General features: G+C 33.3%; 2 protein-coding genes across 4 annotated transcripts in view; one reads left to right on the top strand and one right to left on the bottom strand.

Moving 5' to 3' along the window:
- LOC135839250 (slit homolog 3 protein) overlaps nucleotides 1-26,218 on the top strand; it is a 660,297-nt gene that overhangs the window by 260,343 nt on the left and 373,736 nt on the right. The window lies entirely within an intron of this gene.
- Nucleotides 22,343-26,218, bottom strand: part of LOC135839248 (myosin heavy chain 95F-like) — a 37,179-nt gene continuing 33,303 nt past the window's right edge. For both annotated transcript variants that reach the window (XM_065355183.1, XM_065355182.1), the window contains exons 20-23: nucleotides 24,716-24,845; nucleotides 24,476-24,593; nucleotides 24,157-24,372; nucleotides 22,343-23,643 (exon numbers count right to left, since the gene is read on the bottom strand). In XM_065355183.1, coding sequence (XP_065211255.1) covers nucleotides 23,438-23,643; nucleotides 24,157-24,372; nucleotides 24,476-24,593; nucleotides 24,716-24,845 — 670 coding nt within the window. In that variant the 3' untranslated portion in view covers nucleotides 22,343-23,437. The remainder of the gene's footprint in view (nucleotides 23,644-24,156; nucleotides 24,373-24,475; nucleotides 24,594-24,715; nucleotides 24,846-26,218) is intronic.

Genomic DNA, 26,218 nt, shown 5'->3' with positions numbered 1-26,218 from the left:
AATTGACTTGCTTACTTTATCACCTATCTAGGTGCAATTCCCACAGAATACGTATTAAACGGTTGTTATTTTTCTACAATGTGCTGTTTTCTCAATGGACTTCAATAAATGTAGTTGAAATTTGAAGTGGTCAAATCAAGATTACGAAATCATAATTTCTCCATTATTGTGTCTGAATGTCACCATTCCTTGAACATAGATATTTATGTAGGTATGTAGTTCGAAGTGATACCACTCACGAAAAAAAAATTCCAAGTTCATGATCGGTTAATCACATGAAAAAGTAGTTGAAACGTCTTTTGTTTTTTCACGATATCCTCATCTACATACGACATCCACATTGTTGAGCAAGTATTTCGAGAAATTTTTTTTTTTTTTTTTTTGATAAAACCTACTGAAAAAATTCCTTAATTTTGATTTCTCCAACTCGCACATATTCGTTGTACCAGAAACCCTCGACTCGACCCCGGAATTTTTTGATTAAAATAAAGGATAATAAATTTATATAAAAATAAGATAATTTTGTTAAAACTACATAGGTAGGTAATTATATAAATCCATTTTGTCATCGTGACTCCGATTGGTTGTGTTTTCTCGCTCTATCACGAGAGTCGAGGCATCTCCTAAGACAGAAAGAGCTGAGTTCAATTTTCTTGAATCGATGGATTTAGTTTTTCTGATAAGTAGTTATAGAACTTCCATATTTTTAGATTAGAATGGGTTGCACTTGTGATTGAATTGTTGAATGAATTGACTTGCTTACTCTATCGGTTTGAGGCGTTTCTGCTTTGTCCATTTTGTTGCTGGTATAGTTGCCATACGAGTTGATGATAATACCGATTGCCTCTACTCAATCGTCAAAAATGTTAAAAATTCGTCTTCTTTGTTACAACACACTGCTGAGCAAGTATTTCGAAAAATAATTGATTATTTTGATGAAACGTAATGAAAAAATTCATCAATTTCGGTTTCTCCAACTCATACATATGTGTTGAACCAGAAACCCTTGAATTAACCCTAAAATTTTGAATTTTGATACAGTCCTTGAGTATGTATTGCATAGCAAAAGGTCGACTTAACTTGAAAATGATTTATTACAATTAATTATGAGAAATTTGAATAAAAATTAATTTAAAAATGAATTTTATTGAACCTATAGTTACTTACCTACTTGTACATCCATTTCGTCGTCGTAACTCCGATTGGCCCCCTTTTCTCTCCCTGTTATGAGTGTCGAGGCAGCAGTGACTGAAGACTGCATTATTTTCTACAACTAAAAATTCAATCTTATTTACGTGTTCAATGTTCTACTATGTACCTAGGTAAATTGACTAATGCAGTTGAATCGCGAATCCGACACTCCTCCTGTATTTTTTTACAAGTTGAATATTTCATATTTTTTTTAATTATTGTAGTCCCGCGTATTTCTGCAGAAAACTGTACCAAGCTTACCCTGTACCTTAATGTGGACTCTCAAAACCAATTGCGATCATTTTCGAGTCTATATAACGCCTCCAGCATGAGTTAGTTTTCCTCTAGCACGCTAGAATCCCTGAAAATTCGGCGGAGAGGTTTGGGACGGAGTTGATAAAGTTTCCTTGCTAGAATAACCCTTATTTGAGAGGGGAGGGGCTTCATGGGGCCATGTGGTTACGTCTTGCTAGTGACTTGTTGACTGAACTTCATATTTCAGAGTAGACTGATGTCTGAAAGAAACTACCATATACTGCTAATAAATACATATAGATAGTCTCATTTTTTGAATAAAGCAAGTAACTGAAAACTAAACTAATGATAGTGAAAGTTATGTACTATTGGGAATTTTAACCAAACTGTACTTGCATGATTTTTGCAATGTCTGCGTAGAAGGCAAACAGGATGGAGGAGGAGTAAAAATCGATTTTGTAGTGGACCAAGTAGGTATGTCACAGAGTTGTAATCCTTCACCCTTGAAACACCCCGAAAAAAACATTTGTCACTTTTTCACTTTTCCAGTTATAAAAGCAGAAACAGTACCTTACCTACCGTACTTCAGAGTAACACCTGGAATTACGGTATTGAAAAATTGTGAAATGTTTATTAAATTTTAATGCGCGGCGCGTTGTAGGTATGTTCTAAGTTTGCATGTGTTAAACAATAGGTTGAAAAATTCTGAAACATGGAAATGAAAGCTGAAGATTATCTAGTAAATTCTTTTAATGTACTCAATTTTGAATTTGCAATTTTTTATAATGAAATTTATTATAAGTTGTTGAAGTTGGAGAAAAAATTTGTAATTATGAAATTTTTGAAAAAATGGTAAAGTTGGCTCACAGAAATTGGGGTGTAAGTTAGAAAATTTTTAAATGCATGAAAATGTGACACCATGTATAGGCTTTTGAAAGAATCAAAAAATTGTTGCAACTGGGCTTTACTTGGTTTGCAATATTTAAAGGTGAATTCCTGCTGGGCTGTAATGATTTTGGTTTTAAAATATGCTAAATTTGATATCTTCTCAAAATATGTTGCAACCAATGAGATAGGTTTGCAACACTCCCCCCTATAGTGGAATCAGAACGAAATGGAGGGGGTATAGACTAATTTTTCTGTAGTAATCCGGCTTTTGAGGGGTACAAATTGTTTTTTTTTTGTTGGTGCTGAATGAAAATTTCATGTCCGACATGAAACATCGTACCCCTAAACGAGTGAACCTCCACCCTCCCTCACCACCCCTTTATGATCCAAAATTGAAAAAAATTATAATACCATGTGACGTATCGTTTGTTATGTTTTCGAGGACGCTGAGTCCGAATATGGACTTTGTTTTTCGATCCGGCCTTTTCTACTCTACTCACCCCCTCCCCCACCCTTTGTGATCCAAATTTGAAAAAATAATACCGTGTGAGGTATAGTTTGTTATATTTTTGGGGACACTGAGTCCAAATATCGACTCAGTTTTTCGGTCCGGCCTTCTCCACCCTTTCCACCTCTTTCCCTGCCCTACCCCCTTTTCACCCAAAATTTAAAAAAAATTAACAATTCCATGGGATGTTTGATGACCGTGGATAAAAACTAATGTTGGATTCGGATTTAGTGCCTCAAAAAACGTATATGAGGATACCCATATTGGTTTTTAAACCCATTTCATGATATCAGATCAAAACTGATTGATCAGAATCAGGTCAGAACTAATTCATTAATCAGATCAGAACTGATTGATCAGAATCAAATCAGAACTAGATTGATCAGAATCAAATCAGAACTGATTGATCTTTTGAAAATGGCTGAAATGACATATTTTTTGAAGGTTTTCTTAATAATGGCGAACCACGAGATAAATCCCAATTTGATTCGAATACTTAATTCGACCTCTCGAATCGATTGCGAACGTTTTCGATTCGGTCTGAAACCTCCAGCAGGAGTTGGTTTTTCTCCAGAACATTGTAATTGAAGGTTTAGAAAAATGGCGAATCAGTCCACTCAGGTCACGAAGGTGCTCGTATACCGTACGAATCTTTCCCGAAATTGGGATTGAAGGAGGCAAATTTAGAGTTAAATATTTTCATTTCATCCATTAATAAAGCACCTAAGAAAAGGGGGACCCCCCCCCTTCTTCAACAGATCTTTGAAATTATGAGAAGTCGATCACTTCTATCAATTTTCAAAACAAGGTATACACTGATTAATAATTAAGATGCATAGCTCGGAAATATACGATTTTGTTTTTCTCGAATTGATGGATTTAGTTTTTCTAACGATGAAAAGAACTTTTTTCTAGAAATTACAGAATTCCTGGTTTTGTGCCCGTTTCAGATTAAAGTGAGATGCTACTGTGATTGGATTTTTGAATGAAATTGACTTGCTTACTTTTTATTATGCCTGAATCAATATTGTGTAAATTCCAGCTACATATGTAGTTTAGAAAGATACCGTTCACGAATTAAAATTCAAGTGCATTTCGAAAACTAACTGAAAATTTTCAAAATTCCTCAATTTTAATTTCTCCAACTCACACATATTTGTTGGGCCAGAAAAACCCTTAAATTGACCCGGAAATCTTGAATTTTGATGCAGTTCCAAAATACATATGTACTGCAAAGAAAAAAACATCTTGCGCAGTAGGCAAGATTAACCGACTTTGCTCTGTTATACAGGAAAATAAACAAATTTACCGAAATTTACGGATTTACCAAAATTTACCAATTTACCAAAATTTACCAATTTACCAAAATTTATCAATTTACCAAAATTTATCAATTTACCAAAATTTATCAATTTACCAAAATTTATCAATTTACCAAAATTTACCAATTTACCAAAATTTACCAATTTACCAAAATTTATCAATTTACCAAAATTTATCAATTTACCAAAATTTAGCTATTTACCAAAATTTACCAATTTACCAAAATTTACCGATTTACCCAAATTTACCGATTTACCAAAATTTATCAATTTACCAAAATTTACCAATTCAACAAAATTTACCAATTTACCTAAATTTACCAAAGATTTAACAATTTACCAAAATTCACGAACTTACCAAAAATTACCCCAGCAATTTACTAACATTTACCTCAGTAATTTACCAGACATCACCCAGTAATTTACCAATTTTACCGACTTTTTCCACTTTACCAAAATTACCTCAGCAATTTACCAACATTCACCTCAGTAATTTACCAGACATTTCCTCACTAATTTACCAATTTTTTACCGAATTTTAATTAACCCAGTAATTTACTGCCAAAGGTTTTTACCAATTTACCAAACTTTACCAATTTATCAAAAATTACCCAAGCAATTTACCAAAATTTTTGACCAACTTTAATTACGAGTAATTCACCAAAAATAACTAATCATTTAAAAATTACTATTAATTCACCAAAAAAAAAAAATTATCAAAATTTACTAGCTATTTACCAAAAACTTAATGTTTTTTGTTAAAACAAAAATTACACTGGAAATTTTTGAAAAATTTTGATTTTTCATGGCAAAAAAATTTTGGACGGATAAAATTAACAAAAAAATTAACAAAAAAATCAACAAAAAATTTTCTCCTCTTGACTCGTGCGGGATTCGAACACCCGACCTCCGGCGCACCAGTCTGCAACCTACACACCCTAACCACCCCATCTGTTTGTTGGGGGTGAGCCGTTTGCGAGATATAAGGGTTTACACAAATTGCAGCTTATCCCATAACGTTGAAACACACTTAAACGTTCATATCTCGTAAACGGCTGAATCGATTTCGACCAAATTAAAAATTTCTCTAGTTCAGTATCAAAGCAATATTTTGCCATCATCAGTTTCGACTTAAAGTTCGGAGCTTTTGAGTTCAGCCCGGCACAAATTTATACATAAATTGATATATAAATCAATATATAAATATATATATAAATATTCTAGGGGGTAAACTCGTAACTTTTTTATAGATTAACCAGCAAACTCATAACGTTTTGACAAACTCGTAACCTTTTTAGGACGTGACTTTTCGATGAGGTGCCATATGAATCTACAAGGTGTGGGGAGTCTACTGGCAAAGTTTGAGCAGGGACGTGAGATTGCCGTTTATACACTTTCTCTTTTGACTCAATTTTCAAATGAGTGCATAGCCTAAGTATTATGTACAAGGACATGAGGAAAAGGTGTTTATTGCCAAGAATCATTTTTTACGTTTTTTACGTTCTTTTTGGTGATTTTGGTGGTTGAAGATGTCCTCTTTCACATGGCGTGGTCAAAAATCGTCTAAAATAAATTTTTGACTGCTCAATTTTAATTTAGAGTTGATTATACAGGTCCGAATTTTCGTGTTTTTCAGTCTAAACAGTGATTTTATGGGAAAAGTATGCATCCTAGGAAAAAAATGCAATGAAGGAAATTGTAGAGAATAAAATTTTCTTTCTGCTCAGAGCTGGTTATTTTTCTGTGGGATGCTTTGTTAAAAAGCTATTTGCGAAAAACAGAGACGTATGGGACTTTTAAAAAAAAGCTTTTCTGAAAAATTGATGTTTCGGCAATGAGGTACCTCTCCACAGGTCACCCAAAAATCAAGTTAACGAATATAACGCGGCCTAACATCGAGTACTATCAGGCCTATGGGGTGACGCGTCGAGCGCATGCACAGCAACGAAGTTATAGGTGGGACGTGAGTTTGTATTTTATACAAAACGTTATGAGTTTACCTGTATGCGGCTATATATAAACTTATCTCGTTTTGAGCCATACGTCTTATCGTGATCAGCACACTCCGAAACGTCAAGAAAATCCACCCCCACCCAATTCTTGAACCATCATGACAAATACAATACCTTGACTTTCCGTTTCACGGCAAAGTCGGTAAAAGGTGATTGTATCTTAAAAATATAATTGTTTCAAAGTGATGACAATAATTTAAATAAAATACGTACCTATGTACTTATAAAAATGAAATAATAAGTATAATAATTATAACTATAAATATAAATCCATTTCGTCATCGTGACTCCAATTAGCCCTTTCTCGAATCTCTCTTGCCCTCTTTTATCTCGCTCTGTTATGAGAGACGAGGCATCTCCTAGGATGGAAAGGGTGTTCAATTTTCCCAAATTGACGGATAAGAAGTTTTCTGTTGATTACAAACCAGGTTTTCGAACATTTGATAGTCTGATATGATTTCTCGAATCGACGATCGGTAGTTGATAGTTTTAAATTGTAGTAAATGGGGCACTTTGGGGCCCTAAATCAGAACCACCAAGGGGACCCTGCACCTATCGATAATTTTTTTTAATTGAAAAAATTCAAACAAACATTATCAAAAAGAGTTCTTTTATTTAAAAAAAAAAACCAACTAAAAACCGTAAAAAAAATCGGAAATTGGAAATGAAAAAGAAAGCAAACACACACACACGAAAACTTTAAAATGATTTTTTCATTTTCAAGAACGATTATATGATTTATATGTAATATAAATGAAAAAACTAATGCAAATACTTCATTATATCACATTTTTTGAGAATCTACACTCGATCTCTCACTTACTCACATACACACAGATGATAATAATAGATGAAAATAAAAAATGAAAAAGTGTTGCGGCACATTTAGAGATTTTCTTCGGAGGGGGCTAGAATCCCGGAGTTGTTTCCACATATTAGTTTCAACTCTGAACCTGGGCTCAAAATATTTTTTTTTGCCGAGGTTTCAAATTTTGAAATTTAAATAAGTTTTTTTTTTCAAAAATCATTACCAAAAATTTTTATTGATTGCCAATGTAAATTTTAAAATTTATCCCCCCCCCCCGCGGTAGAAAACTGATAGTTCGAGTCAACGAATATAAATTTTTACTCCAGTTTTTTATGGTCCTGTACAACTTATTACCGAATCCCCTCTCCAATTCTTAAAAAAAAGTCTCCATTCAACAGTTTACTTTCGGTAACGCTACGAAGCTCATCAGGAAGGTATAACTCATTTAATCGTCGCTGGATATCGGTTTTCATTGGATATTCGTTCCTTTCTACTCAAATGAAGTTAATTCCTCGGCGAAATCCATTACCAATCAGGACATCAGCGTGAAAATCATTCGATGTAAAAACTCGAATACCACTATCAGCTTTTGGTGAGGGATGAGATAAACATCTCATGGTGGTGATCTTCGGGGCAAATTGTCTTAACTGTGGACAGAAATAATCACAAAATCGCACAAAATTAATTACATGAAATAATAATTTAAATTTATTTGTATAGGGAATCAGAGGGATTTTCTTTCGTAGATCTTCGTATGTCAAATATGTTCTCGTATTTTAATTTTCGGATCTTTTAGTTCTAAATCATGAACGATTTTCCGAGACCAGGAAAATTGTACATTACGAAATTGTACGTTTACAATAATTGAACGTCTGAAAATAATTTAATATGAGGTGAAAACGATAGCTATAGGTTGTAGGTACCTACAATAAAATAAACGCACACTTCAAAATATTAATAATAGGTAACTCGAAACTAAATATGTGAAGTTGTGTGCAATGCTGTGAAGATATTCCATCATATCTTCCTCACTTCGGATGTTGTCAAACATCGTGACAAAATTTTGGACTAATAAACGTAGCAGGTGCCTCCTCCTAAGCTCGTACTAATTTTTTTCCAGAAAAAAACTTGAGTTACCTAAAAACAATGAGAAAATAGAAAGTACATACATACTTTTACTTACTTGTTTTTTTTAAGGGTATGGTTATATTGAAAAATGAATGAATCGAGATCGTAGGGAAAATGGTTAAACTAACTATTAGCTATACATGTGTAGTCGTTCATGTTAACAATTTTATCAAAAAGCAAAGATTTTGAGAAATTATTGGCAAAGAATTTTTTTTTAAAAAGACCCTTTTTACATTTTTTTGATTATAAAACAGCACTTCTTGGTAATCAATTTTCATCAGCCCTCACTAGAGACTATTGTGTTCCGTTTTCCCAAAATGGGTTTCTGCCCCTTCAAAGCTGAGTATTTCTCCAGCAGTTTCAATTGAAAATTTGAAAAATCCATTGCACCTGCGCTGTTCGATGAAAAAAAATCTGAAACTGTTCGGTGCCTTATTTTTAATGAGTAGAGTTGACTGAAATGGGAAGGCACTCGAAGATTTGCTCGTTACCTTAATGGATTTAAAATGCTGAAGTGTGTAATTTTTAGATTGAATAGCTTCATCTAGCTTCATTAAGTCGTATCATCACCATCGAAGTACATAACACGAGTTAGAAAAAGTTTGAAAAACTGCACTTCTCTCGCGTAATTTCATACATTAACTCTGTTTCTTCTTCATAAAGTGCAAAAAAACCACAATCGTGTCGTACTCGTATTTTCCACCAACACGTCGCGTCGGTTACAGAACAAAATTTTCGCCTTTTCCCCCCTTCCTCGCCGTAATTCTACTCGTCGTGTGCAGCGTCACCGTCGTGTAAATTTTTCGTAAAAATATACCATTAAAAATGTAAATGTGTTTTGCAAAATTCGAGTCCGGGTCGAGACGAAAAATAAAACGCAACCTTTGACAAGCGTCTCATTACGTATCTGTGTTTGTGGCTGGGCGCTGGGTTTCCAGACAACCTAACCTACATAAGCGTCATTTTCATCCTTGTCTCCACATCAATGTGGTTTCATTTTACCTACGAGTAGGTACTAAGCCACGCAGCGGGCGAATTCGTTCTTTTTTTCATCATAGTGAAACGAAAAAAAAGAGAAAAAAAACGATGATCTTTGAAAAATGATGCGACGACGACGGTGGTGAAAATTAAATTAAAATAGGGTTTTTAAATACGTTATGAGACGAACAAAAAAAATGACGAAACAACTTTTCATTATTGTTATAATACGAGTAGGTACGCGTTGGTTTTTTTCCATTTGTACGCCTTTGGACATACTTGCTTTTAGTTTGTCGTCTCTTTTGTTAATGTAATACAGAGTCTTTTTTATTATATATATATATATTTTTTGCGTTTTCGTTGCTGTCATTTTCGCTGTTATAACGGTGAATTGTGTAGAACTCGGTTATTTGTTCGAGGATCAAGGTTGGTACTTTTTTTTTTTTTTTTTTTTTGTAAAGGTGGAAATTTTTTTGTGGTCTGTGACACTCGATACAAACTATACTTACCAATGCATTTTCTGTGTTATACGCCGCAGAATATTCTAGGCTCAGAGACCTTTTATATGCTGTATTGGTTTGTTCAATTCTGTTTTAAACGAACAAATTTAAGTATAATTACGTGATATTTAAGGGAATTTTTGTTCCATTGTATACCTATGTACTGTATCTAACATTCATACTCAAATAAACTTTGAAATATATAACTGACAATAAAAGAGAAGGTTTTTGCCCAACGATTGAATTCTCCTTTCGAAAGTAGGGCGCTGAAACAACCTACAACCTAACCTAACCTACTAAAAATAAATTTTATTCTTACCATGATGTTGGGACTAAAAATAAATTTTATCTTACCAGAAATGCTATGAAACAAATAATTTCGAACCTTGTTGTCGCACGAAGGACTGAATAAGGCAGCGTCTGACGAGGATCACTTTTATCTGTTTTTGCCCATTTTGTGGTGTCCTCCCTGTGACGCTTTTTTTACCCTGTGAAATTGTTTACTTACTTGTTCAACTAGCCACTAGAAATACTTATTAGATGATCAATGTAGATATGTTGTTGAGTCGTCCATCAGTTATGGTGTTGGTTTTCTCAAAACAGATTTTCACTTACCTACTTGATATGTGAACACCAATTTACGGTGTAAGTACTTAATTATTATAAATTATATACTTAGAATATTTATTTCACTACGTCTAAGCTAGGCAATTGATTGTCTACGTATTCCATAATTCTTTCTAAGACGCTAAATAATATATAAATTATCTATCGGTCATGCTGGGGGAAATTTTCATCTTGTTGATATTCGTCATCAAAGTTATTAAATTGTGTGATGCAACAAAAAAGTGATTTCCTCGCGGTACATTATTTTCACGAAAATCTATATGCTTTTGTATTATCTGAGGAATAGTATTCCCATGTACAATAGAGCAATCCGCTGAAATTTAATAAACGATTCAATAATTACAATATTAAAATGTAGTACCTACTTCTGTAAATATTTACTTACATACTGGTTATTATCATTTCCTCGGCTCCTCGCATCATTTTGTGCATATGAAATTATATCTTGATGGTACCGGAGATAAGAGTAAACATTGAAGACTGATGTAACTGCATCATTAACCACTTATTTTTATGAATATTTTTAAAATGCTAGCTAATAAATTTTGAGTGGCTGTTATTTCATGGTTTTGAAACCATAAATAAATATCGGTCGATGATCAATGATAAAGTCCAATCTATTAGTAGAGAAATCATAAATTGGAATGATTATAGATTATTGTAATAATTTCTTCGGCGATATACCTATACCTTGTGAAGTTATAATCTGGCAGTTATGTATATTATTTGCTCTAGAAGAACAGTCTAAAATTCACTTACTCATGTCGAACTTGTTGGGATTCGATCATATTGAATTGAGGGGAAGATATCCCACGTACGTGGTCGTCGGTCAAAGATGATGAGCGATTCTGTAAATTGGAGTACTAACACGACCTATATTCAAAGAAATGTAGAGGAATAAAATAATTTTGAACCGTGTTGTCGTACGAAGGGCTTAATCCTCTGACGAAGATCACTTTTTAAAGAATATGTTGCTTTTTTTTACTTACTTGTTGAACTAGCCATCAGAAAACTAATATATAAGATAGGTATAATTTATCATTGGTTTTCTCAAAACAAAGTTATTAATTGTGGAAAAATTTTGTGACGAAATTTCAAACTCAATGATGCGAGAGAGTCCAGTAACTCGCATCGTGCCTTTTAGTGGGGGGAGGGGTATTTTCACTTGAATGCTTTTCATTTTCACAAGAAAATTCGTACTTGGTTTTTCCATTTTTCTTCTTTTGGAGGGAGAAGTCACTAATACTTGGCAACCAAGTATTGCGCAAATATGCGCGAAAATTCTGCAAGGCCTCAGAATGCAGCTGTCAAATCGCCTCTATACCGGCTTTCTATGAGGTAAGCTTATCGAATACGGATTTTTTCAAAAGGTTTTCTCCTTTCTTCGAAAAAATTGTCATAATCGTCGTTGAAATATCGCGCATCGTCATCGCGAATTGTGAGGTCGCCTCAAATTCGATTTTCACCTCATTGTTAACTAAAATTCGGTTTTAATCGTATTTGTCGATTTTTGAAATATTTTTTTTTTGTAGCCCTCAGATACTACACAAAAACAGAATTAATCGGCGCTAAATGTACATACTTAAAACAACCACGCTCTGCTACCATGTTACGATACAGAGGAAAATCCAGTTGAAACAATAACTTTAAGAAAATGAATATCGGTCGAAAGTTTAAGGAACTTTGACCATGAAAACTATTACAGCGTTCAATGCGCTCAACAAGACGTTCCAAAACATAATAATACGCCTTACAATGTTTTCACCCGATTGAAATTAACAAAAACCATGAAAACTAACTTATTTTCCATAAAATGTAACATGTATACCTACAAATCAGGTATGCAACCAGTGAATTTTACATAAAAATATCAACTCAAAATAGCGACAAATTTTGAGTAGAAAATAACAAAATGATCACAATGTAACAGAAACCGCGAAAAAAATACTTGAAGAAAACTTTTTGAAATATATTTTTTTACAAGATGGAAACACCACGCAGTAATGTAAATGTATTGGTTGCAAGAGGGTTTCTGCTTTGCTCATAGCTCATTGATTGCTCCAAAATAATTTCAATGCTCAACGTCAGATTTATATTTTTTCACAAGTACCTACTACAATCAAGTTTTTTCAAAATAAACATATTTCAAAAGCTAATCCGTGATATATGGTATTATATTTTACATAAGTTACAAGGGTAAGATAGTAGGTAGGTATACTCATGTATCAAGATGGCTACACAGAGAGAAATGATTGGATCTGATCAGTTCTGAACATGTCTAATCATCAAAACTCTAGATCTTGTCAAATCAAATTATAATATTCACCTCAGGAGCTGAATTTTTTATTACTCCAGAGAGAGAAGATGAATTCTCCACCAAATGAGGAACATTGTTGGCAAAAAATATTGAAAATTGGTTTCGTACGGATCAAACTGAAGTGAAACTTACCTCAAGCCCCACGTTGGGCGCCATAATGGTATCCATGATTACAACTTTAAAAAATACTTGAAATTACTTACTTCATATCTACGGAATTTGAATGAAATACAAATACACATAAAAATTTCGTCAGTATTTTGTAGATTAGTCAATAAATGGCACATTTTTAAAAAAGAATTTAAACAATAAACTTCAATTTTCTCCAACCATAAATTCAAAAAAAAATTTCGTCCAGAAAATGAAAAAAAAGAAAGATTAAACATGATGATTTGAAATTAAATTTGTGTTGACGAATAGTAAATTAGTAATACAAGTGCTAGCCTGATAGTCCATTGAGTGGTCAGCAAATCTTCAGATTTAGATGCAACGGGTACCAACTGTAAAGAAATGTTATGCAAAAGTGTTGCCTATCTTTGAATTTAAAGAGGCAAATTGCGTTTCTTGAAACTACTGGTCAAAATTCATTTTTGACCTTGGGAGTGGATAGAACATCAAAAGCTGAACAAAATCACATGTTATAACTTTTTGCCTAACTTGCCCAATGAAAGGGCTACGAATGAATTTTTAATTTCGAAAAATAGCAATGAAAAAAGTAACTGAGGAAATGAATAATATGTCTAAAAATGAACAAATTTTGTTTGGGCAAAAAGTAATCAAATGTGATTTTGTTAGTAGTTTTCGATGTTCTACGCACTCCCAATACAAGGTCAATAATGAATTTCAACCGTTGATTTCGAATAACGCAATCTGCCTCTTCAGATTTGAAGATTGTCAACACCTTCATCTAACTTTTTTTTGTAGTTGTATCAAACCTGAGGTTTCACTGGCCTCTCACTGGAGAACCCAACCAGTCGACACTTTTAAAACTGGTACAGAAACAAAGTTGAGAAAGGTTTAAACATATTTTATCAATGTTTTCTCACATAAATACACATACCTTTTCAATCTTGGCAACAAATATGTATAAATTTATTTTTAAGGTGTCAAGGTTTACCTCCTGCGGGAGTAAATGGCACAATAATGGTGACATATTTTTTGAAGTTTGTTCGTTTGAAAAATTAGATTAGAATATTTTGAACAATTACGAAACGATTCTCCAAAAAAATATCAAAAATTCAGTTTGTTTGCTTATACATTTTAATTAAGTACAAAAAATATGGGTTTCAACTTATATTCAAAAAATGTGTAGTTTCTACTCCAGTAGTGTCCTTTAGGGGTGGGGGGAGGGTGACTAACGTATTGTATTTTCACTTGAATGCTTTTTATTTTCACAAGAAAATTCCTACTTGTTTTTTCTTTTTCTTTTGGAGGGAGAAGTCACTTACTTGAGAACCATGTGTTGCGCAAATATGCGCAAGAATTCTTCGGGGCCCCAAGATTTAGCTGTCGAATCGCCTCTGTGCCGGCTTATTATGAGGTCAGCTTAATATGGAGTTTACCTAGTATGTACCTAGCTAAATCTTTTCTCCTCATTCACTCCTTCCATAAATTATTTAATATTCTCTTCAGAGATTCAGATGCAACAGTTAGTTGAAAAAACACTTTTATTTATTAAGGTAAAACCAGCAATTAATTGAATATTTTACAATAACTTGACAAATTCTCCTAAGCTTTAACTGTTTCGAGGCAGCGGTAACTATTTCAGTCGTTTTGCAAAGCATCGCCTCGGAATGATAATCGATACCCTTCAGTAAGGTATTTAATTTTTCATCTCCCCCTGGGTCTAAGGATCCTCGATGATAGTTTGCTTTGGCCATGGTAATTAAAGAGGGATTGAGAGTATTTGTTTTTTGAGATAATTTTCGAAATTTTCTTGAAGCTTTATTATTTTTAATTTTTAATCGCGAGAGTTTAGGAGATCACCAGTTTTTTTACTCTAGGATTGAATTTTTTGGTAATGGTGACTGTTTTTTGAGAATTTTGAATTAAAGGTTTTCTCCTTTCACAACTTTGGAAAAATTGCCATGATCGTCGTCGAAATATCGCACATCATCATCGCGAATTAGAAAGGTCGCTTTTAATGCGATTTCCACTTCGTTGTTAACCAAATATTTTTTTAAACTGACTACGAGTTCTGTTAAACATAACATTTTGTAGCCCTCCGATACTACGCAAAAACAAATTAATCGGCGCGAAATGTATTTAAAACAACCACGCTCTGCTACCATGTTACGATACAAAGAAAAAGTCGAAGATCGAATTCAGTTAAAACAATAACAACCTTATTGAAAATAAATACAGGTCGAAAGTTTAATAAACTTTTACTAACAATATTCTCACCCCATTGAAATTAACAAATTTTAACCATGAAAACTAACCAACTATTTTCCATAAAATGTAACGTGTATACAAATCAGTTATACAACCAGTGAATTTTACATAAAAATATCAACTCGATATATTATGTAGAGACAAATTTTGAATTTAAAATAACAAACCAATCAAGAAAATCGGTTTCTTTTAGATCACTGAAGTGAAACCTACCTCGAGCCCCACGTTGGGCGCAATAACGTTGTCCATGATTACAAATTCAAAAAATACTTGAAATTACTTACTTCAAATCTACGAAATTTATTTGCATGATAAGCATTTGATAAACTGCTGGTTCGTCTTTGGTGCCAATTTTCATCATCGAGGAACAAAATGAATAAATTATTTAAAATTGACATTATATCTATATATTAAAATTATGACCGGATTTTTGTAATACTGAGATCTCAGCAACGGCTGAACCGATTTTGATCAACGAAGTCTCAAAAAAAAGCTTTTGACCCGTAGATGTGCAGGTTTTTATCAAAAGTTCAAAAAGTTGCACCATAAAGCTCAAAAAAGCTCAATAATTGATTTTAGCCTATACGTAGCGCATTTAACGTATACAGAGAAGTACGTATATTATACCTTGAAAGAGCATCGAAAGAAGTCTAATGTCAAAGAAAAAAGTTTTCAAAAAAGTTGCGCCTTAAAGCTCAAAAAAAGCTCAATAATTGAATTTAGCCTATACGAAGCGCATTTAATGTATACAGAGAAGTACGAATATTATACCTTGAAAGAGCATCAAAAGAAGTCTAATGTCGAAGAAAGAAGTTTACAAAAAAGTTGCACCTTAAAGCTCAAAAAAGCTCAATAATTGATTTTAGCCTATATTTAGCGTATTTGATGTATGTAGAGAAGTATGTATATTATGTATACCTTGAAAGAGCATCGAAAGAAGTCAAATTTTGAATAAAAATGTTTACAAAAAAAGCTGCGCTGTAAAAAGCTCAAAAAAAGCTGAATTATGACCGGATTCTTTTGACTCTAAGATCTCAGCAACGGCTGAACCGATTTTGCTCGACGATGTCTCAAAAAAAATCTTTTGACCCGTAGATGTGCAGGTTTTAATTAAAAGTTCAAAAAGTTGCACTGTAAAGCTCAAAAAAGCTCAATAATTGATTTTAGCCTATATGTAGTGCATTCAATGTATACACAGTAGTACGTATATTATACCTTGAAAGAGCATCAAAAGAAGTCACATATTCAAGAAAAAAGTTCACAAAAAAGTTGTGCCTTAAGCTCAAAAAAGCTCAATAATTGATGTTAACTCTATACTCAAAGCCTTCAACGTATATAAAGAAGTACGTACTATATTATAGTATACTTTGAAAGAGCATCACAAAAAGACAAATCTTGAAGAAAAAAAGTTTCAAAAAGTTCCAGGTCAAAGCTAAGTGAAAGCTTGAAAGTTTTGAATTATGACGCTGATTCTTTTGTCTGTGAGATCTTAGCAACTGCTGAACCAATTTTGATAAATGACATATCGAGAAAGGCTTTGAAGTGTAGTTGTGCACTGTGCAGGTTTATGTTGAAACTTCAAACAGCTACACTATAGGCTCAAAAAAGCTCAATAATCGATTATGCTATATTTGGTGGGTACACAAAAGTACCTACATTGTACCTCAAAAAGTCTCCGCAGAAAAAAACTTATGACAAAAAAAAAACGTTCAAGTTGTGGTCATGCAGTATTTGATCTTATTTGATGTGTAAAAAAAATATACAGATTGTACCTTGAAAGAGCACAGTGAAAAAACCATTCTAGACTGTAAAAAGCTTTTAAAAATTGTCGGCAAAAGTTCAGCGAAAGTTTAAAAATTCATTATGAGTCGGTTTTTTGTGTCAGCAAGATCTCTGCAATAGCTGAACCGATTTTGATAAACAGCCGCTTGATAGAAAATTTTTGAATAGTACATAGATATGCAGGTTTATGTTGAAAGTTCAACAATTTTCACCATGGGCTGAAAAAAGCTTGAAAACCATTTACTAAATTTTGAAATGTGAAACGAAGTTACGACAAAAAGTTGATTTTATAATAAAAAAATATTCGGGGTGCATCGTCAACATTACCTCATGTCATGAACTTTAAAGCTTTCACTGAACTTTTACCATAAACTTTTGAGAGTTTTTTTCTGTTGATAATTGTTTTTCAACTTAGATCTTTCAGGGTACCTACAACATAAGTATTTTTGTCTGCCCATCAAATGTTTTTTCAGCTTATTACACAATTTTTTGTACTTTCAACGTAAGCTTGCACATCTACACTTCAAAGCCTTTTTACTGAGAGGTTGTTTTTTAGGTCAAATACCACATGTCAAGAAGTTTTGAGCTTTCGCTTAACTTTTTTCCAGAAATTTTCAAAAGTTGATGGTAAAAGTTAAGTGAAACCTCAAAATTTCTTGACATGAGATATTTGACCAGATCAAGTCATATACATATGCAAGGTTGAAAGTTTTCACCAATTCATGCAGAGGGTGCAGCAGATTGAGTCATTTGAGTCGAGACTTTGATAATCTTAGCAAACAGAAAAAGAACTACTGAAATTTTTGGTAATTTCTGATAAAAAATGATTTTTTTAAAACTAAAAAACAAAACATTTTTGTAAATTTAAAAGAAACAAGATTGTTGATTTGGTAAAAAAAAAGAAACTCAATTTTAGCAAAAAGTAGCAAGTTTGGTAGTTATCGACAAAAAAATTATGTAGTTTAAGTACATTTTTTGCAATTATTTTTGTTGCTTTTATTAGGTAAAACTATAGGGTTAAAAACGATTTTTTTAAAATATATTTTTGGTAAGAGTTTGCAATGTTGCCAAAAAGTTATCATTTTTTTAGACTTTTTAAGAAATGAAACCAGGACTTTTTGCCAATTGTTGGAAAGAGTGATAATACTTTTTCGCAACTTTTATTGAAAAACTGGACATTATTTTGATTTTTGATGAGAGTGATTGAGTGTTTTTAGAATACATTTGGGGAGAAAGCGACGCTTTGGGGTAAATTTTGGACTTTTGCGGTGATAAAAGTTGAAATTAAGTACCTATTGGAATTTTTTGCGATAAAACAATATTTTTTTTCTGTTAATTTTCAAAAAAGCCTCATCAAGAATTACAATGTTAGCCAAGAGCGGAACTTTTTGAGAATAAGATATAAACAAAGAAAGACCCTTTCAAAACTTTTCAATAATTATGTATTGCGAAAAAAGGAGAACTTTTTAGTAATTATCAATTAACAGTTTCTGGCAAAACAGGTAGATTTTTGAACAATTTTTTGGAAAAAAGGTAGGCCGCAGATTTTTTACAAATTTCATCTAAAGCAAAATTTTTTATCAATTTTTGCCAAAAAGCAAAATTTTGATCTGTACTTAAGGGGATATTCTCAATACATGGTAGTATATCTGTCCGCCTGCCAAAAATTTCAAACACATAATTCAGAGCCATTTGTGCATGGAATAGCTTCAAATTGGGTATAATACGTTTTTCAAAACATTTTGAACAATCCTGTGCATGCATTTGTCGATACGTTGAGTAGTTTTCGAAAAAATACAATTTAATGAAATGTTGGACTTTTTGAAAAAAAATCCAACATTTCTTAAAACTGTATTTATTGAAAAACTATTCAACGTATTGACAAATGCATGCACAAGATTGTTCAAAATGTCTTGAAAAACATGTACATATTTCAAATTTCAGCCCATTCCGTGCATCCGCGGCTCTAAATTATAACATTAAAGTTTGTCCCATAAGACCAATGTAAAATAAGGCATTTTGGTTATACTACTACTATGTATTGACAATATCCCCTTAATAGGAAAAAACAAGGCTTTTTGACGATATTTGTCAAAAAAATTATACCTTTTTGCAATATTCTTTTTGAAAAAGCGAAGCTCATTTTTTTGAATTTTCCAATAACTAACAGTGAAAAAATCGTGATCATTCTACATATTAGCTAATGAATTTTTAAAATGTACATTTTAGGTTTTGAAGAATCGCGCAGTATGCGCGATTAACGGGTTGGCTAGTTTATTTATTAAAGTCAACATATACGTCTTATTTAAAGTCAACATTATAATTATTTAAACTCAAAAAAATTAGTTGAATGAATATTTTTTTTCTATAATATTCAAATTCTTATTCAATTCAATATTGCGAGAAACATTCACAAGTACCCTTCTTTCATTCTTCTGATCGTAAGGAAATTTTCAAATAAAAAATTGTGAAATGCGCTGTTTTTCCAGCTGTTGTGGCTGTCATTCCTATACAAAATTAATTAACCCTTCACTGCGCAGAGTGATGCAAAGAGGTGATGCTCTGAACCTTTCAGTTGAAGGGGGTGATGGCGGTAACGGGGACAATTGACGTTTCGGCTGACGCATTCTGTGTAATATTTCATATACACAGCACGTTGGAGGAGAGGGCGGCAATGGCGACGGTCTCGGCGTAATCACAACCATTTCCCTTGAAATTTCTTCAACATCGGAATTATTCATATCTACGATTAAACAGAAGCAACATAGGTAATACGAATTTGAGTTGAGAAGGTTACTCAAATGAATGATTCTAGCTCCGGACTGCTCCGGAGAGGAAAAGTTGGTCCTCAAAGAGAGGGTATTTTTTTAAAAATCTTAGTTTTTTCACTTTAGCTCTTACCAATTTTTTTTTTGGAAAAATGGTTCAGATCCACATGAACGTGTTGTCGATTCCGCATTAATTCATGCTATTCCGGTCAAAATCCAAAACTGCTTTTAGAATGCTGCGATTGAAAAAATATATTTTCGAAAAAACCATAATTTTTTCGCTCTGGCCTCTACCACACCTGTTTTGGGAAAATTTTTCCAGTTCTAAATGAATGTAGTAGGTATACATATACCTACCTATAGATTCCGCGTCAATTCATGTTATGGCAATGAACAGAATTTTTGAAAAATTTATCAATTTTATTATTTTTGGCTAAACTTCTGTATTGAAACTTTTTTTCTTCCAAATATTTTGCAATAATCGAGCTGAAAATACGGGAAGATATTAGTTCTGAAGATGGGAAAATTATTTTTAAACATAGTGGTGACAATTTTTCAATCATTCTTGTCAATTTCAAAAGCCCGAAGAAAAATTGTAAGTTTTTGGCTACTTTTTCTCGGTTTTTTGAAATTCTCAATTGTTACGACCGACAAAATTTGCAAGACCGACGCGTTCCAAAATATTCCCTCGGTTTCAGAACCGATTCTTTCCATGTTAGAGCTTGATTGATGCGAAATATATTTGAGGAAAAAAAAATCAAAACACAAATGCATCCAAAAATAAGAGATTTCACCCTGAAAGTGATCCTGGATTCTGATGGTATAATTTTCAACATTTTTTTGAAAATCTACTCTTTGAGGAGTCATAATATTATTAGTCCTTCAGGGTTTTTCGACACCAATATGAGGATTTTTTATAAAACACCTAATCAATCACTGCCTCTCTGATTCGTTTATATTTCCATTGTGTCGCTTTTTTCAGTTTAGGAAATGAAATTGGAGGGGGGGATTTTAAAAAAATTACTGCTTTACCTCTGCATGATGTGCACTATCTGTGAACTTTTAGTGGTGCCAAAAATATTTGCCATATTTAACCACTGGCAAATATCATCGACGAATGTTGGTTTTCAGAAGGTTTTCAGTACTTTATTCTGTTTTTCAAAGAACTGAAAAGTGATTTTTCTTCTTTTCAAACTTAGTTCTAGTCCTTTGGCCTCCATTGAGACCTCACTTTTTTTCAAATTGGAAAAAAATAAATAAAGAGTCCATCCTTCCTGATAAATTTAACGTAGTCTTGGGAGAGAGTGCGAATGCTTGATAACTCTAGGAAACTTGTAGGTATACGTAGACGCTTTGTGTTCTTCAGAAATCGCAATTTCATTTTTGTCGTATAGTAACTCGGACTACCACGAAAGGCAGCCATCATGTGGTGGAGGTAGAAATCAGTTTTTCCAAAAATCTAAAAAAAAAATACAAAATGTAAATATGCAATTATTTTTCAATTTACATGATTATCTTACTCGTTAAGGAACTTTTGCATCAAAAGCAATCTATTTCGTAAAGAGGGGATTTTTCATCAAGTCATGAAATTTTGTTGGAAATCGGGCCCAAATATGGCATAAAATTTGGGGAAATTGCAAGCTTTGTCATGGTGGGGGGGGGACTAATCGATGAAAACATTTTTGCTTTGAAGCACGAGATGTGACATAGAATTTTCTTCCATTTTGGAAAAAAATAAGTATTTTACCACTTGATCGGATGTTGGAATATGAAGATGAACATAGAGAGAAATAGTGATAAAAGCAAACAAAAATAAAAATTCATCTTCGAGTTCAGTGCGTCATTTGGTTTACACTATGGATTTTGTGTTTTTTTTTTTCACTATTTCTCTCTATGTTCATCTTCATATTCCAACATCCGATTATAAGTGGCAAAATACGTATATGTACTAATTTTTTCGCAAAATTGAAAAAAATTCTATGCCACATCTCTTGAATCAAAGTAAAAATGGTTTTATTATTAGTTACCCCCACTACAGAGCTCGCAATTTCGCCAAATTTTGTATCATATTTCGGCATGATTTCCGACAAGATTTTAAGACTTGATAAAAATTCATCTCTCTGCAACATAGATTTTTCTATTCTTCATTCTTTAAACAAAGGCATTTTCGCCAACAAGATTTGATACTCGTTGAATTTGTGAACTGCCAGATGACCTTTTTTCAATCTTGTTTTTTATATTTTTTCTAATTCATTTTTTATTTTTTTTAAAGAGTATTTTTGTTTAATGTTTTTGATCCATTAAAAAAAAAAGTTAGCATATACATTCAATTTTTTTTTGTTGGAAATGTCACACTTTGTGCTTTTTGGTAACTTTTATTTTCCAACAAAACTTTTGATCGACAGTTGAACTTTTTTGTGATTTGGTCAGTTGGGCAAGGCGCCCTATCACACTCATCAAAGCAATTCAATGAACCTCCCAAGGGTTAATGGTCGAGATAACTTTTTTGTTCACCTTGAAGAGTACACTTTGAGCACTTCAATTCTTGAAATCGGTCAATTTTTGATTTTTAACTCGTACAAATTTTTGAAATTTCATGATTTTTATGAATGTCAAATTGTCAACAGCTCGAATTCTAGTTTTTTTTTTTTTTTTTTTTGGAAAACCAAATGTGCAGCTTTATTTACTCCATCAGGGGTAAGGAGTAGGCAACCCTCCTGATTGGATCCAAGAGTGACACTTCTGACCTGTCCCATTAGAGAAAAGACTTTTACCTCAAATTATTCATTTGGTTTTATTCCAATTTACTGGCACTTTTGTTCATCTATTTTCTGAAATCCTAGGAGAGTATGAAATGATTCATAAACGTTGAAAATTTAGTTTATTATTGTTGCAAAATGTGTACAGGTACGAAATAACGATTGGTACGTATAATCTACAATATAATTTTACTTAAATTTCATTATTACAAATCATTGTTATTGTTATGGTGTCGCTGTCGCCGTCGTTATTGAAAAAGAAAAAAAAAACTCTAAAATGGTTAACCATATCGAAGATACTTATCTCTTTTAATAATATCGGATTTAGTATAATCCTATGCTACTCGTACATTGAAATTATCAGGATAGTGGTATAAACAAAATCGAACGATTAAACGACTAAAAAAATTTGACCCATCTAAAAAAAAAAAAAATCACAGTAACATATTGAATAGTAAATCATGCTAGGAATGTCGTCGAGGGTTACGCGAGTAAAATGGTAATGAAACCCGTCTGGTTGGTCTAAATATCGTATTTGGGGGCTCAAATTTATGTACAATGATCATCATTCGCGATCACAAAAAAATTTCAAAATTGCTAATATCCTCTTTAAACTATCATAAAAAAGCATTTGTTTTTTTTTTCATCCACTTTTTTGAAACGATTTTCGATTCAGTGGCGTGAAATTTTATCAAATTGAACACTACAGTACGAAAAAGATGGATGAATCATGACAAGGAACTGTTCAATTTAATTCAGAATAAAATTGACAATCACTCATGTCAGACGAGCAAATGGGAATGTGAATGGAATAAACAGAACTCTGAACGAAAGACTTATAGACTAAAACGAAAGACTTAAATTAACGTATTGTACAAAAATTTGCGGGCACTCACACACATACATGTACAGAAATTGCTCAAAGTGCGTAAAAGTCACAGCAGATGTCGCTTTGGAATGAAATGCCTACTGTTACTAATTTATTCTTGGTTTAGGTATATACGTAGATACATTAGAAATAATTAAAAATTATGATATTACGTAAAAGTGACCCGACTCAACGACACGATGGTTACAGTTTGATGATGATGAAGAGGTTACGATTTGAAAAGCTGAAACTGCCTTATTATTGGCAAGAGAATGGTCACATACAATACAATATTGGATGAAGGAGGATCACCGGATTACCCTCGAGCAGGGTTAGGAAACGTTGATAGGAGTTTTGCCGAAACGATATGCATCCCCGTTGGCACCTGCGCGATTTGGATCTCCTGGGCGCATGTATGGTGGCCCATGATGTCGTCTCCACTCTTTTTCAAATTCGCTTTCGACTATTTCGGCGCCCCGTTTACGAGTTAATCCGGTTTCGTCTAGACTCAGTTCGCACATTTGCATATCGTCTTTGCCTGTGAAACAACCAAAAATGTATTAGTGTGGAGACGGAGAGTTTTTAGAATGAAAATAATTGGATCTGATCAGGTCTGAATTCAATAGGTGAATTCGATTAAAACTCTGATAAGTCATAAAATGTATTCAGATCTGATTTGATCTGTGAATAGTGTCTGGATTTGATCTAATCTTGGGTGATCTGCGCAATCGTGTTTGGTCATATCCGATTAAGCCCTCTCAATTGAATCTGATCCGGTCTTAATCCAATCAGAACTCTAATTCCACCAGATCTTATTAAATGTAGGGTGATCTGATTGAATCCGGACCTTCTCCCAATCTGCTCATTAAAATCTCCGGATCTGATTTGATCAGATCCATTCAGGTCTCCCCTCACTGAATCTGATTAGGTGTGATCAGAACTCTGATCTCACCAGATCAAATAACATCCATGGAATGCCCTCATCTGATCAGATCCAATCAGTGTCTGCGAAATTGAATTTATGTAATGTATAAGGAGCAACGAAACATACCAGCTATCAATAAAATCGGTGGTTTCTCCGGATGCAGTTCCATTTGACGAGCTACGTACTGACCATCGAAATGAGCATACCACATTCCTTTCTTGACCCCAAGATCACCGGTGCCATTGACCGAATTTGCAGCCGGTCGCACAAACGGTATCCTGAAGTATCTCTGAGAATTCGTATTCGCTTCGTACTTTTTAATGCCTGTTTTCGGTTTATTCGCTGTGCACAAAACAATGAATCATTCGATAGCATTAATATTATTAGGTACCTATCTGGGTCGAAAAACATGTTGAAAAAACACAGAAGCTTATTGTTTACCAACCTTCTTCTAAAATAGACCGGGGTACTCGATCGTTTTCGTCCATAATGCTTCGTCTGTTGTTTTTCGCCTTCCACGCGTGATATACTTTCAGCCTGCGATGGAATTCCGCTTTGCAAGCCTGTAGGAAATTCATACACAAATGTGTTAAGCTAAAATATTTACCCAGGTATCGATTACCAACAACGTATCGATGAATTTGATACTTGATAAAATTGTGACGAGATTGAAGAACAAACCTACCTCGAGAAGTTTTATATCGCAAGATGTGTTGATAATGTCGCGTAACTGTGAATATTTCCATTTGGATAAATCGTATTTGCCATTTTCATTGGGTTCGCCGAGTAACTGGTTCAGACTTGGTTCTTTAGTGCTGTAAGAAGAGATACACGACGGATTGAAGAGACATATGAATAAATACATGTATCTGACCTTCGGACAGGGATCAAATTTTCAATTTTGTGTGTTTTGTTAAGGCCTCTTTTGCTGGATTCGATTTATAGTCATAAGTGATTCAGTGTTCTCGTTTGATTTGCGAATTCGAGCAATTCGTTCCTGAAGAACGAACTGAGTCAAATTTTTCAAAGGATAAGAAAGATTGAAAATTGTCAAGTTTTGTCACGCCATCTATTCTTAATTTAATTCAATATTTCAGTGATTCACTCGTTCGCGAATGATTTTTCTCCTCATTTGAGCTAATCGTTCGTGAACGAATTGAGTCCAGTTTTTCATGATCAGATTGAAAGTAAAGTACTGAGTTTTGGTTATTCAAGTTGAGTATGTAATTTGTATGATTTGATGTTACAGTGATTCAGTCGTTCACGAACGATTCATCTTTTTTGACCAAATCATTCGCGAACAAATCATAAATTTTTTTCAATGGATTGAAGAATGTTTTATTTTGTCGCGTGTTGTGTTATATGATCCAATGTTCAAGTGATTCAGTCGTTCTGGAATAATTCGTGGATTTCGAGCGAATCGTTCGCGACCGAATTGGATCCTGTTTTTAATGACAAGATCAAAACTGCCTACTTCTATCTATATGTATCATGCCGTCTATGCCTGATTTGTTTTTTCAGTGATTCATTCGTTCGCGAACGATTTGCTCATAGGGGAAGTCGTTCGCGAACGAATCATTCGCAATTTTTATTGACAGATTGAAAAAATTTTGCTTTTATTTGTATTACTTATTCGATTTTTTTATTCAACTGATTCAGTCGTTCTGGAATGATTTGTGAATTCTGAGCGAATCGTTCGCGAACGAATTGAATCCAATTTTTGTTGATGAGATCAAAACTGCTAAGTTATACATAAGTATCAATTATCATAATCCGTCCATGCTTAATTTCGTCTTTTCAGTGATTCATTCGTTCGCGAACGATTTGCTCATAGGAGGAGTCGTTCGCGAATGAATCATTCGCAATTATTGACCGATTGAAAAATGTTTAGCTTTGTCTTGGATTTTGTAGGTAATGTGATTTTTTTGCAACTGATTCAGTCGTTCTTAAATAATTCGATTCATAAATTCTGAGCAAATCGTTCGCGAACGAATATTGAATTGAATGCACTTTTTGATGATGAGATCAAAACTACCAAGTTTTATGTACTTATACAGTCTATGCTTGATTCGTCTTTTCAGTGATTCATTCGTTCGCGAACGAATCGCTCATAGGGAGAGTCGTTCGCGAACGAATCATTCGCAATTTTCATTGACAAATCGAAAAATGTTCCATTTTATCGTGTATC

Source organism: Planococcus citri, chromosome 3 (genome assembly GCF_950023065.1).
Source record: "Planococcus citri chromosome 3, ihPlaCitr1.1, whole genome shotgun sequence".
Classification (NCBI taxonomy): Eukaryota; Metazoa; Arthropoda; class Insecta; order Hemiptera; family Pseudococcidae; genus Planococcus; species Planococcus citri.
This window is presented reverse-complemented; position numbering and strand designations above follow the sequence as displayed.